Source organism: Hyperoodon ampullatus, assembly GCF_949752795.1.
Source record: "Hyperoodon ampullatus genome assembly, chromosome: 3".
Lineage (NCBI taxonomy): Eukaryota > Metazoa > Chordata > Mammalia > Artiodactyla > Ziphiidae > Hyperoodon > Hyperoodon ampullatus.
The window spans coordinates 89,305,496-89,319,901 of NC_136916.1; the positions used below are offsets into that span (position 1 = coordinate 89,305,496).

Here is a 14,406-nt window from a genome sequence, read left to right on the forward strand (position 1 = left end):
CACGCGCAGCAACGAAGACCTAACGCAGCCAAAAAAAAAAAAGATCCCATGGCCAGACCATCAGCGGCTACTCAGTCAAGGAGAAGGCAATTTCCTCCTTCTGGGTTAATTGGTGAGTCCATGAGACAGAGCTTTAGTCACTCACTTTTTAAAGGCAATCTTGGGAATAAAACCCATGTTTCCTGATTAAACCTGAACTTGAGGGTTTGGTTCAGGAAACTGCTCTGCTCTCTGATGAATTCTGATGGTGACTTTGACCCTTAGATCTGGATTGATGAGAATACCAATGATTGTAAAAAAAACAAAAAACAAACAAACAAAACAATATCTTACAAAGTAGGCTAAAGAATAAATGGGATATTTTAAATTTCTCCTTAAGTGAACATTTCTATCTGATGGATACCCTTCTGGTTACAGTTTAACAGTTCTTCAGTTTATCACTGGGACATCACAATGTGAAGCAAAAATAATATTCTATGAGGGCATGTCAAGGAAATCATTATATATAGAAATTAGTAAGGCAATAATTTTCTAAATTATTAAAAAATAGAGTCACTGTAGGATCTTCAACTCTCTCTTAGGTAAGTATGTTCAACCTGCTAGAGTTTCAAAGTTTTAAATATATTTATAACACAGAGGGGAATAATCCCTCGAATGTATATTTCTTCCATTGACAATAAAGGTCTGATGGTAAATTTATAAGTACAGAATCCATTTCCATTCCTTGCTCTCATGTGGGAGCTGAAAAATCTCTGCACCATATAGACTAGGAGACTTGGAATCTAGTTTTGGCAATGCAGTTAATTCAGTGCTTGTCCTCCAGCAAGTTACTTAACCTTTCCTGGATACTGCCAGTGAGGATAAATCCAGTGGGTTTTCTGAAAATCTTACTTTGAAATAGTTTAATCTAAGGCAAAATCATTTCTCTATGCTTGCCATCTCTCTCTTCTAACATGTCGAAGCAAAACTTGGTTTCACTCTTTAATAAATGCCTCTTTTGTAAGCCCAAACAGCAATTATAAAGTTAACTTATCATCGAAGTACGGAAGGAGACTTCAGGTTGAGGGTTTGTGGGGACTTCATGGCTGTGAGCTATAACCAGTGGCTGGCAGACTCCTGGCTGGTGCATGTTCTTGGGACCAAAGTCTCAAAGACTAAAAGTTTTATGACTGCTACCTGAAACCAGTTTTTTCCTTCATACTTTGAATTAATTTGTTTGTTCACACTCCATTACCATATATGATGACCCACAACCTTTCATAAATGCATTTTAAATTGCATAGCTGTAGGGACTGATTATTTATTTACCAAGAGTTTTACCTGTGCATTAAGTATTCAGAGAAAGTAAAATAAAGTATGTTAGTAAGAAAGAAAGAAAGAAAAGTTTGATAAAGGACTTCCCCCCTCCAATATTGATAAATTAGTAAAGATTCAATCACATGCAGTTTAAGTAAATTCCTAATGGATTTTTCTAGAAGATGAAAGATTAAATTATTTTATTTAGTATAAAATATGTGATTTTTCAGACCCCAGAAAAATGACAAATGCCTTTCTAGCTATCATCAAAGAAGAAAAAAATACATATCTTTATTCTTTAAGTTCTAAAGAGATAATATGTGCTATGATATATGTTTTCAAATTTTCAGCCTTTAATCTCAGGATGGTGGAAATCTTAGACCATCAAAGAGGAACAGTTCCATAAATATTTAGGCCTAGATGATTCCCTCCCCATTGTTTTAAAGTTTCTTTTACTATTGAAATATTTAAACATATGCAATAGTAGGGAGAATAATATATCTCATGTACCCATCATTCAGCTTCAGCAATTATTGACATATTGCCAATGTTATTCCACTTAAACTTCTCCCACCCCTGCCACTGAATAATTTTAAAACCAATCCCAGTAAGGACCAGATACTTCCTAAGGTTCATTTCAGAATAAAATATGTAATTCTAATCATATTTCTATATCTTATTGATCAATATTATTATGTTTATACATTGCTATCCCTTTGTGGTAAAGGGGAGTATTTTAAATTATGAAAATGAGAGGGATTTTTTTTCTTGTTTTTAAAGTTACTATACACCATGCCACCAGTGGTCACACTTTATAATCACAGTATCTTTATTATATCTGAAAACACATAGCTCACACACAAATTGACTTGTATTTTTGAAAGCTTAAGCCAAAAGGTAGCTATGTATAATAAACCAGCATGAGAAAATAAAATTAAAAGATTCTTAACATTTTCCAAGTGTACCTTTAAGGGAACTCCCATTCTATTCACCACCTATCACTGAACTAGTTATAATGTGAAATTAATCATTTTTTGTTTTTTGTTTTGTTTCCACAGATTAGTTTAATAGTGCAAGCTCCCAGGGGAACTGGTCTTGGGTACTAAGAAACTCTAAAAAGTATTAAAATGAATCCTTAGTTGCAGAGTTTCATTCTAACAAATATTTTAAGGGTGCCTTCTGGTCATCACTGGCCTTCAGAGCATTTATTGCCTATTTTATCTGGCTGTCATTAAATTAGTGATTATTTATAAATTTGGATATCCCCAATTTTAATGCAAAAGTTCCAAATTTGAACTTTGAAGTGCTTTAGAAAAGATTATTTTCTAGAGAAAACATTTGTAGATTTTTGTTTGTTCTTTTACAGAAGATAAGCACTTATACATTGATTTATGTGGTTTAATGTTTGTTAACTTGACTATATGTCCTTTACTTCCATCCATAACTATGGCTTTTGACTTATAAAATAAAATTCTAGAGAGTAGAGATGAAATCTCTTTAACTCATTTTATAGAGTAGCTCTTGTAAATAAGTGGCTAGTAAATGCTGCTGATAATGACCATGAAAATGACCGAGACCTACAGTTAATTCTGTGGGAGAAGCAGCATGGTCTCTTGCCACAGTGCCTCCAACAGGGAAGAAATTAGGATCTCCTGCCCAGCCCATCATGACTGAGTTGAGATTTCTTCCTTGCACATGAGTTCCACCATTTTCTATAGTTGTCGAATGAGCTGAGGCAAAGTGCTGTGGGAGACTAGGCTGAGGATGGAAAATAGTGACAAACAGCTTGGACTCTGGAGTCATGCAGCCATGGGTTCACCTTATTACCCATGTGACCTTGGCTTCTTGACCTTGGAAATTTACTGACTTCTTTACGTCTTTATTTTCTCTTCTTAAAAATCCTTAGGATTTTATAAAACCTTCCCCATCTTTAAAATAGCAATAATAACAGTACCTACCTTGAAGGGTTGTCATGGGATTGAGTGAGAATTTGTCAAGAGTACCATGTCTGACACATAAAAATTTCTGAATAAAATTTTTGTTATTATTATACCGAGTCACTCTTTTTTTGGTTTTTTTTTGGCCTCGCAGATTGTGGGATATTAGTTCCGCAACCAGGGATTGAACCGGAGGCAGTGAAACTGCCGAGTCCTAACCACTGGACCGCCAGGGAATTCCCCAAGTCACTCTTAATGCTTTTATTTACAAATTATTTTTAGTTGCTAACGGCCTAAAGACCCAAATATGAAGTCATTTCATTGTTTTTGTTTTAATTCAGTTTCTATGCAATTGGCTTATTAAAAATAATAATATTTGCATCTTAATTTTCATAGTATTTTGTACTTTTCATAGACAGTTTATTTCAATGACACGAGAACAATGACTTTAACTGAAAGGCTTTATATTTTCCTCAATCCTTTGTAATTGTATTTTTCTGAAATGACAACAAAAATAGTGGTAGTAAGGCTTAAAAACAGTTCCCTTTTGGTTAGCCCTGTAATTAGGAATTGTGTATAAAAAGGTGGGCACAAGAATTAGGTTGGATACTAAAAGAATTATTTTTACAAAGTAGAAATACTAGATATTTTTTTGCCAGATGTCTAATAATCTTTATGCATGTTTTGATGTGGAAAGATCTCCAAAGTATGTGGTATAATGAAAACAGCAGAGTGCAGGACAATATTGTAAAATATGTCCCAATACTTGTTTGAAAAAAATACAGACAGAAAGTTAGACAGATAGGCCTATATGCTTGTATAGGCATAGAAAATTTCTGGAAGGATTTATAAGAAACTCTCAGTAATAATTGCCTTTGAGAGAATAACTGAAGGTTTACTTTAGATAAGAGACATTTCAGTATATATTTTTTAGTACTTGTTAAATATTTTTTCAGTGTGTATTTTCCTTTGTTAATAAAATTTAAAATAAAAATTATCTGGTATAAAAATTACCATGACCATCATCAATAATCATTTATTGAGTTTCTACCCATTATAGGCAATGTGCTAGACTTCGTCTGCATATAAACTAATATTCACAAGCATCCTGCGAGATCAGTCAAAGTTATATAGCTTGTACAGTACTGCAAGTAAGGGATGGAGTCATTATTTTCTGAATTTAACCAGAGTTTCCAGAAATCTGTAATTCATGGCCACCAGTATAGGCATTTAGCTCTTTACTACATAGAAAATGAAAAGGATTTCTCCACTATGATCTCAAATCATTGAGATTACAAATTCTGTCAGTATCTATCACTCCTAGAGTTTTATTTAAGGTAGAGACTTAAAATAATGTCTTTCAAACCGAGTTTTCATTTTACCTATTAGTACAAACTTGTCATATAATTTTTTTCCTACTTGGAAGCTATAACCAGGATTTTCACAAAATTCAACTGATTCCTGACTAAATTTGTTCTGCCATTTAGTATGAATGTGCCATTCCTACATGGCTTTTAAAGCATTATAATTAGGGATACAAAAAATATCTCCTAACTTATACTATGTCAATTTTTTCCTACTCTTACATTATTTAAGTAAGCACTCATTTTTTTGTATACAAAATCAATGACATGTCTGAGTATTATTGTACAATGTTTGTTCTATTGATCATTTCTAGTTGTGTTTTGAGGAACTACCATAAAATTGTCAAGGTCCACAAGGAGGTGGCAACATAGCTACATTATACTGCAGGTCTTCATCTTTCATTTGGGAGATGGGGGGAAAGCAAGGGGAATAGCAGAATCAGATTCACTAGCAAGGAAGAAATGAATTGAAGAAGGCCCAGACTGTTAATGTCTGAAGGAGAGTACAGAAGTAGAACATGTGGAATAAGTGCTCACAGGCTCAGCGACACTAGAATGGTCCTGGCTGTGGGAATGTGCCCATTGCAGATTCCATGGTTATATACTGATTCTGCTCCCAATTTGGTTATGTGGATAGTTCTGCATGATTTAATCAAGGTGAAGTACACAGAAAGAATAACTATACTTGTTCAGAATTACTTGTTCAGAATAACTATACCTGTTCAAACTATACTTGTTCTCAATTCAGGGCATTGAGACTAAACCTAATTTTTAATGTATTTAATTTGCCATTCCTTCATATCTAAGAAAAAAATACTGTAAGTTAATGTTAAGTCCTTAGTCTCATTTTATCTTTTCAAAAATAATATGATATCCCAAACAACCATCAAAACTGTCAAATGCAGCTATTGCATTCCTCCCATTTAGTCATTCAGGTGGTTTTCTAACAGCAGTGTCCTCAGAGCTTTTCTCCCCTTATATAAAGATTTACATAAACCGTGGCTTTAGAAATTATAAATCAGCTACTTTCCTCTCTCTAGAATATCAGTCCTAACAACAATGTGAGTTGACACCATTTCCTTTTTAATAGAATTAAAATCTTATTTTCTTTTGTTGTAAATTGGGGAAGGAAGTGAGAATATTTAAATTTTGATCGCAATTTTAACAAAGGATGCAGCTTTAAAAATTAATGAGGTAGGGTACAGTGGAATAAAATTTCAGGTCTATGAAGACTTGGGCTCATTTTACCTCTTCAGAATAAATTGAAGTCTCTTCATAATGTAAATTTCTCTTTCTGCCCTTCCCATATCTTGATATCTTGGAAACTCCTTGTGCCTTCTCCTCTTAACCTTCTTTTCCCTCTTTTCCTTCTCCCTTCCCCTTTTCTCATGTAGAAAAGGAAAGTGACACTTTAACTCCAGGAACTTCAAATTGCCCCGCTTCTCAACAATCTTCCTGGGGGCTGCCTTTTTGTCTGAAATCACTACATTGCTAACTTCTTTTGATTAAAGCAGCAGGTATCCCAGATAAAATCTAAATCTTATGTCTATAAAGAAAGCAGCCATTTGGCAGAGTGCTGCTAATACAGGACACAGCACAAATAAGGCTTGGTGTAGAGAGGGGTAAAGAAACAGGGCATGGCTCCCTCTCTGGAAGTCGCTCAGTCTTCAGTGGTAGGACCCAGAGTCAGGGACCCTGAGCAGCCAAGGGGAACAGGTTATGGAGAGAAGTCTTCTTGTGGAAAGAAGGATGAGCAGAAACTAAAGGGAGCTTTTCACCTTTATTACATCTTTCATGAGAGGAGTATTCCGAGAATTCCCAGAGTGGGCAATCATTTAATTAAAAAATTGTTGAATGAATGAATAAATATGAAAGGAATTGTTCCACTCATTTTTTTCCCTTACCTTAAAACCTGAGCAAGAGTAGACTGCATTTAGATATGAGACAACTAATTATTCTTCTTAGCAAGTAATTATATTCCATAAAGAATGCTATTCATTCCAAACTGCGGTCCAGAAGAGCAGGAAAATAAAGTGCATCAACATATTTTAGAGCAAGTAACCGAAGAAGAAATCTACTACGCTCTAAATGATTTGCTACAAGATTAGAAAAAGTGCTGCCTCATGCTTCTAGCAGATTGGGAACCCTGGCTATATTCCTTAAATAATGAAAAGTTTAGCCACTTCTGCTGCTTCTGTACTTTAATTTAGTTACTTTTATATGCTTAAGTGCCTTCAGGAGCCTCAGGCAAGGTTTTGAAGAAGAAGGGATAAAATGCTGAATCTTATAAATCTCTTCTCTCTCTTTAAAGAGTATAAAAAAATACCCACGTGCACTAAAGGCTGGTACAACAGTGTTAACTACAGCAAACACTAGTGACTTTTTTTTTTTTTTTACAACTGTTGTGGAGGCATTAATACTAAGGTGAAACCAGCTTAGTATTCAGTTTGACATGTTTAACCAAGTGTGAGTTGAATAGCCTATAATTGTAAACAAGATGCCACATATTGCCTAACTTTCAGAATTAAGTTTTTAGTTCTCTGTCCTCAGTCAGTAAACATTTGTGAAGCACTTTTGTATATCTTCTGTTTATTGGGAACTAGGGACAGCTGTGTAAGTAAGATGGATGCTTTGCAATAGACCTCTTCACTGGACACTTATATTTATAGTGTTCGTAAGAAGCAGGAGATCACCTGAAGGAGTAAGGAGGATACTTTCCTGTACCTTTAAGCTTACCTTTGCCAGTTGCTCGTGAATCTCAAGCAGGCTGGGTCGGTTGACCTTGGGCCCACTAATGCTGCCAGTGTTGCGATAGTACTCGATCTTGGGAACAGCATCCATGGTGTTGTGGCCAAAGGTTTGTAGGTAGTATGTGTTTGTGTGAGAATCATAAGCATGAAAACTGGCATCTGTTTTAGCAGTTTCTCCAGTTTGGAGGAAGTTGTCATAGCGGTCCTGATTCCCAGGTCTAAAGCTGATTCTGAATCTGTTCTGGCCTTCATCCCCAAAAGAGGTTTCCTCATAATGTGGAGGGTCGGTGTTGTCATTCACAGCCACACTGCTCTCATGGCTCTCATTTATGACATTAACTTGAAAGCGATTGGTATTACTGGGCACGGAATCCAGAAATACATTGGAAGAGTTGTTCAGTGACATCTTCCAAAACGGATTTTTTGAACTAAGCTGTCTGCTTTATGGTTGCTTAAAAAAAGTCTATAGATTTCCTCCTCAAAACAAACACTAATGTGTTTACATTAGGGAGCTCTTGGCTTTTGTTCTAGAAGAACTCAATAAATAGATTCTTGATATATTGTCTCCTATACAAGCTTCAGAATGTTCTTCAAAGCTGTCATTGAAAAAGAAAATTAGACTTGTTCCAGATAATATAAATATATTTAAGTAGGGTTGGGGGTATGAGGGAACAGTTTTCTTTCATAAGACATACGATTTTAAATTCATTTCCTTAAAAATTACCTGTCCAGGAACCTTAGTTACCTGGGCAATTAAATCCCATAATAAGTAACTGGGGACCTGCTTCGGCAAACAGAATTTCCAAGGGAGTCATTAAAATGTTACCTGTATTTGCTTATACTTAGTGCGATTGGATTCAATATGACTTTAGAAAAGATATAACTCTACCAACTGAATAGAGTAAGAGCTGATGAGAATATTCTCAGCCTGAAACAGAGTTCATTGACAGTAATAAATGTGGAAACTGCCAAGTATTTTGTGATTGATATTAATATATATTATATAATGAATATATTTTAAAAATATTTTTTAAACTTCTAAAAAATACATTCTTGTCAGGTTATAAATATACATCCTGTCAAGATGTCTCACTGAATTCTTGGGTCTTTTACTAGCCTTCAAAATGTTTCATTTGTTCATACATTTGTTTGTTTAACAAATGCTATTATGGAACCTTTAAAAAAAAAATAGGAGTATTCAGGGTAAGGAAATAAATCTCAGTCCTTAATAAAGTTGTATGCTGTATTTAGGTAGAATAATTATGTTCTACTGATTCCCTTTAAAGAAATATTCTAGTCTTCAAGAGATTTTTATTTGACGGTGAGATAGACTACATAATTATTTTAACAATCCACGATATAAGCCCATCTTAGAACATTCTTTCATCAGAATAATATCTTTATTGATACCTTAAAATTTGGTTTTTCAAAGAAAGTTCTACAAAGATAGATAACTACAAAAAATAAACAAAAAAAAACCCCAGAAAACCTTGCTTCTCACCAGCAGTTATTAAAGCTATTTCTTTGGATTAAAATTAAAAATCTCAACTTCAACTCTCAAATAATCATTCCTGGAGAAATGATAAGTGAAACCATTACCTCTTTAGTTTTTATGGAACCTCTCACTTCTCTTCATTACCCTTGACATCCTCACCTTTACTCCACTCCTCAGAATCTACTTTATGACATAATGTTAAGTATGATTTTTACCCTGCCCAGAAATGTTTAACTTACCACCCAGGAGCCTTCTCAGGAAGCATAACCTACTTCAACACCACCCAGGCATATATGCAGCACTTAGCTTTCACCCCCAAACCTTAGGCTTCTTCTTATTGGTTAAAATCTTCCTTGAAAAAGATGACGAGAAATGATTGGCCTGGATTAATACTGTAGGCCCCACCCAGCCATTAGCACAGAAGAACCTTAAGTACTACATCAGCTAGTAACCAGGAGTAAACCATTAATCCTTTTAGACAGGAAGACAAAGTTTCTTTAATTCACAAGGGGAGTTGGATTGCTCAACAGCAATCATCCAACAAAATATGAGCAGTGCTTCCGTCTGAGGCTAAATAAATTGAATCTTGCCATCTCGTTTCACATGATTCCTAGTGACCTCCTATTGTTCAGGATATGCAGCAAAATATAGGCCTCCAGAGATAATTTCTATACTTTGTAACTAGACAGTGGTATTTGAGATTATTTTATCTTGCTTATAGCAGATATTATCCTGATTCTTCTCTGCACAGGAAGTGAGCAGATTGAGAGTATGATCAATGATTTATTGAAAATATTTCTACTTAATGGGAAAACTCTTTCAAGCAGAAATCAAACTATGGGTAAGTTTTCCAGCGGCACTGCTAAATGACCTTTTTGCCTCCACCTGGCAAAACGTTTTTATCAAAACTGGTTTTTGAGTTTTGTTGAGGGTAAGGTTTTGCTCAAATCTGTGAAGTGGTGATTAAGACAGCACAAACAATTCCTCTGTGCAGGTTCTGTCATTGGTTTTCAATCGGGATGACTGAAAGAGTCCTCCTCGTGTTTTATTAGAGACTATTCAAGTGACTTCCAGTTGCCTGAGCAGCAGAGTTGTGGTGTAATACAGAGATGAGGAGCAAGTCTCTGGGGTCGGCGTGCTTGATTCACATCCTGGCCCTGCCACTTCCTATCTACGTGAACACTGGTAAGTTACTCAGTCTCTTTGTGCCTTTAACTTTCTCATCTGTAAAATCAGTTGTGAATAATGCTGTGTTGTAGACTCACTGTGAGGGTTAAATGAGTTAATTTGTATAAAGGGTTAATGTGCTAATTTTAGAAAGCACCGATTTGTACTTAGTGCTTGCTTTTACTATATCGGCAATATTTACAAGTTACTGATAACTTTTGCATCCAAGATTCTGGGGTGAATCATTAGAGACTGGGATAGCTACTATGCCTATTAAAACAGGGGGAAAGGTAGGTTGGTGAACAGATAGCAGATTATAGAAAGGAGTCTGGAGATAACCTCAGTAAAACCCCTTAGAGGCTCTTAGTCAGGTAACTGCCATGCTAATCAGTCAGGCTAATGTCATGAGGCTGTATCAGAAATTGAGACAGAATTACAGGTACCTATAACGCATTTTGCTCTTAAAGGCCACTGGTACAAGGCATTTGTCTGTTCAACAAAGGGTTCTGCCTTTCCATATGGTAGGTGTAGGGAGTAGTCTCATTTCAGACTCAGCTGGGTGGTGCTGGTTATTTAGATCAGCTAAGATGAGGCTGGGACTCAAAACAAGTCCTATTCACCGGCCTTGTAGAGGAACTGTGAACTTACTTGCAGTTATTTCTGCCACTTCTAGTCTCCCTTTCCTTCAACTGTTCCCTCAACTCTAGTCCTCTTTCAGGAGCCCATCTATTTATTCCTCAACCTTTTCCCTCTACCAAAGACTATGAATGCCTCTGATAGCCATCAATTTCCTCTTTCCTTGCTGACTGACTGCTTGACTACAATGTAGGGTGAATTGGTTTTGGTCTTAGTCTTATATCAACTAGACATTTTCTTTCTAAGCTTTTTATCTCTAACTGTGAAGTGAAAGTCTTTGTTCTCTATTAAGGGGATTCAGACCTTCTGGAGCAGATGGGAGATGGTTTGGGGTATATGGTTGAAATTACACCATCCATAAACCAACCTTGAAAGGCCTTTCAGACAGGTGGGTAAGGTAACAGGGGGAAACTGTCTGGAGGTACTGTCTATCTTTTCTCTTGTCCTCCTTGACAGGGCTCTTGGGAAAAGGCAGCTAGGGGATAATCTGGCTATGACATTGGACATCTATTCCTAGAAGGGTTAGCATTTCATGAAATTTCCATGTTCTCCATGCTATAACGATCCTTTATATCTCACATTTTTTCTAGCTCTAAAAATACCGATTCTAACCTCTCCGTCCCCTCCCCTTCCCCCAAGAAAGTCCAAGGTACACAATAGGCCATGAATGAAGACACTTTTGGTTAAAAGAATTTCTCTTTAGTAGGATTAGAAATAATACTAAGGTGGAGTTGATTATATCTGAAAAGCTTATGGGTGTTGAACTTTCAGAAACAATGCTCATACTTCACAAAGTTTTCTTATCTTTGGTTTTTGGAGTCTATTTTCTTTTTGAGATAAAGATGGGGCCTTTTTAACATCACAGGTCTAGTCACCAAAATGGAAGGTCTTGTTGGATGTCTTCCTTGGGAGACAAATGGGAGCATCTGGTACTTGGGCATATATCTTAGTGAGTACTTCAAAAGCCTGGGTCACAAAGGAGATGACTAGCATCATGGACATTTACAGCTTTCAGTGTGTCCCGTTGACTTGGCTCAATGAGCTGTTCTTGGACCAAATTACGAACTGGCTACAAGGTATCCCAGGCTGACACTCCAGTACCTACTGGGGTTCAAAGAGTCTCCTTAAGGTGTGAGTTTGGTCCAGAAGATCCAGAGCCAACACAGATGTGTTCTAAATCTACTACGAGATGAAAAGTGTCAGGGACTCTCACTGAGACAGCTGGCTGTGGAGTGCCTTAGACCTGAGCAATAATCATATTTGTAAGATATGTAGAAATGTTGTGGACAGTGTGTGGGAGTGTAGCATGATATTTATAAACAATGACTATGATTTTGATGAGAGTGTAATTCCTAATACAATCATGCCCTAATTTGGTGACCTTGGGAAGTTACTTAATCTCTCTCAGCTTCAGTTCCTTATCTGTCAAATTGAGCTAATAGAATGGAAATAGTAGTACCAAACTCAAAGGATTGATAAGAGTATCAAATTTCATAATAAAAGGAAAGCACCTAATTTAGTGCTCTCAGTACATATTAATCCTTTTTTTTTTTTTTTTTTGGTGTGTTTGGCAGTTCTGTGTTCTCAAGTGACAGAAATATTTTTGTATTTATTTATCTCCTGGTATATTCCTCCATTCAGTTACAGAGAGTCAGAATTTTGTAGTTGGAAAAAATTTTAGAATTATGTAATTCTATTTTTTTAAATGTATCAAATGAAGAGAATGAAAACTGGAGAGGCTGAATAACTTACACTGAGCCATTATAAGGTTTGATAATCTCTTTTACAATTACCAACAAGGATAATAAATAATGATAGCAAGTTATGTTTAAACAGTGTTTTCTGGTTTTCAAATTACTTTCCTACTCATTATATGTAACTTGGTCCTCCCAACATTTTTGTAAAACATGTAGGATAGGTTTCTTTATCCTTGTTTTGCAGATATGGAACTTAAGTTCCCATTAGGTAACTTTCTAGGTCATATTGCTTGTTCTTGGCTAGGCAACATTAGAATTCAAATCTCAGTTTAGGCTCCTAAACTGAAAAACTTTTCATGACGTCTTAAAAATCCTCGTTCATCTCAGATCCTTGGGTTTCCAGGTATATTTGTAGAGCTCATAGGGCACTAGAATTAAAAGGGATGTTACAAATCCTCTGGTTAGCTTCCTCAATGAAGTCTACAGAGATAAGATGACTTGGCCAAGGTCGGTAGCTCTATTGGTGGCAGAGTGGAGACTGGACTTCTTGTTTCTTGTTTCCACCAGGTCATGATGAAAACTCCCTTTTTAATGCTATTTATAAAAGGGGAAGAGGAGAGAGTATCGGTATGATCCCAAGCTAGGGGATTTTATTGCAAGAGATCCTAGAAGGAGAAGAAATAGAAGGGTCAAATTGTGACATTTAGGGAACTTTATGGCCTATGGTTGCTTGTAGGGTTTGTGTGAACATTGTGGACCTATGGCTATTATTAGGAAAATCATATTCTATTTATTCTTTGGACTGAGGGGTCCTTATCTTTGACGCCTAATTCTCTAGAGCAAGGTGGGCAGAGTCAGGAATATGGAGAGAGTGTCTGGGTGTTGCATAAGGGCAGATGCAGGAAGAATAAAGATATGTGGCTGGAGTTACCCTTATGCTCTATTCATTAGAAACCCCAATGTGAGGACAGAGGAAAGTGAGGAACCCCAACAATGGTTTATCACTTACACAGCATGGTGGATAAATTAACCATACACGTTTATTGAATTCAGTGAATGAAATGATCTTCCTCCAGCACGCTGAAGGAAATTACAGTTGTGTCCACCATGTGCCCCAGTGGTATAACCCTAAAAACTATAAAGCTGGAACACTCAGGCAAGTGCATATTCAAATGTCCCTTTATCAAACTCTTCAGTTTCACCTTCCCATGTAGAGGAAGGCATGCTACTATATGGGTCTAACAGGATTTTGAAGCATCTGATGATAAGAAGTCCCAAGAAGATACACAAAATCCCAACAAAAGCGAAGCCAGTTTTTTGCTCCAGAGTCAACGAGAAAGCTGACACTTCGTTGACACTCATCTTAGCTGAAGAGTTGCCACAGTAGGTACTACTCATTGTTCACTGTCACATCATTTTGGCTCTTCAGAATTCCTGCTGGAGTCACCTCTTGGCCTAGATACAAAATTGGACTCAGTTTAGTTTTATCCATACATGGTATTAGGTAGGTAATTGTTTTGTAAAATCTGGCATTTTTCAAACTCTCTTGACTTAACTCACAAAAGATATATGAAAACATTATCAGATATGGATCAGGATCAAATTAGTATTGGAGATGCTACTTCTATTGTAGTAATTACAGACTTGCCTTTGTGGACACACAAAACTATACCTCTGTACACTAAATATAAGATCAAGTATGAAGGGGAATAGTCAAAAATAATTAACCCTAAAAGCATTTGATTCATTAAGTTAAGTCATTGAGTTGATTCATTAAGTTAAGTGATTCATTTGATTCATTAAGTCATTGCTTCTTTGACCCAAGTTGTCATCTAATTTTCATTTCATTTTTGCATGTATCAATAAAACCATCAATAATTATAGGGTGTAAGCTGGTCAAGCTCTCTAAAGTCCGTGTTTTAAGGTCTATCTCCAATGCCATTTTGTCTGATAGGTTCTGATCCTTTTAAATAGGTGTAATATCTTCTTTCTTTTTCACTCCCCTCCTTAGCTTTTAGACTTATGTTCTTGTATTTTCTTTTCCACTACCACTTCATACACTAA

General features: G+C 36.1%; 2 protein-coding genes across 4 annotated transcripts in view; both read right to left on the reverse strand.

Annotated features, from left to right (window-relative positions):
• The window catches only part of SLC12A1 (solute carrier family 12 member 1), a gene marked incomplete at both ends in the record, with an annotated part of 90,466 nt that extends 82,713 nt beyond the window's left edge, over positions 1-7,753 (reverse strand). For all 3 annotated transcript variants that reach the window (XM_079699738.1, XM_079699737.1, XM_079699739.1), the window contains one exon: positions 7,334-7,753. In XM_079699738.1, coding sequence (XP_079555864.1) covers positions 7,334-7,753 — 420 coding nt within the window. The remainder of the gene's footprint in view (positions 1-7,333) is intronic.
• Positions 7,754-13,494: 5,741 nt separating this feature from the next.
• CTXN2 (cortexin 2) lies at positions 13,495-13,740 on the reverse strand (the record flags this gene model as incomplete). The annotated part of the gene is made up of 1 exon (XM_079699724.1): positions 13,495-13,740. The coding sequence occupies one exon, from the start codon at positions 13,738-13,740 to the stop codon at positions 13,495-13,497; it is 246 nt and encodes an 81-aa protein (XP_079555850.1).
• Between the last annotated feature and the right edge of the window lie 666 nt (positions 13,741-14,406).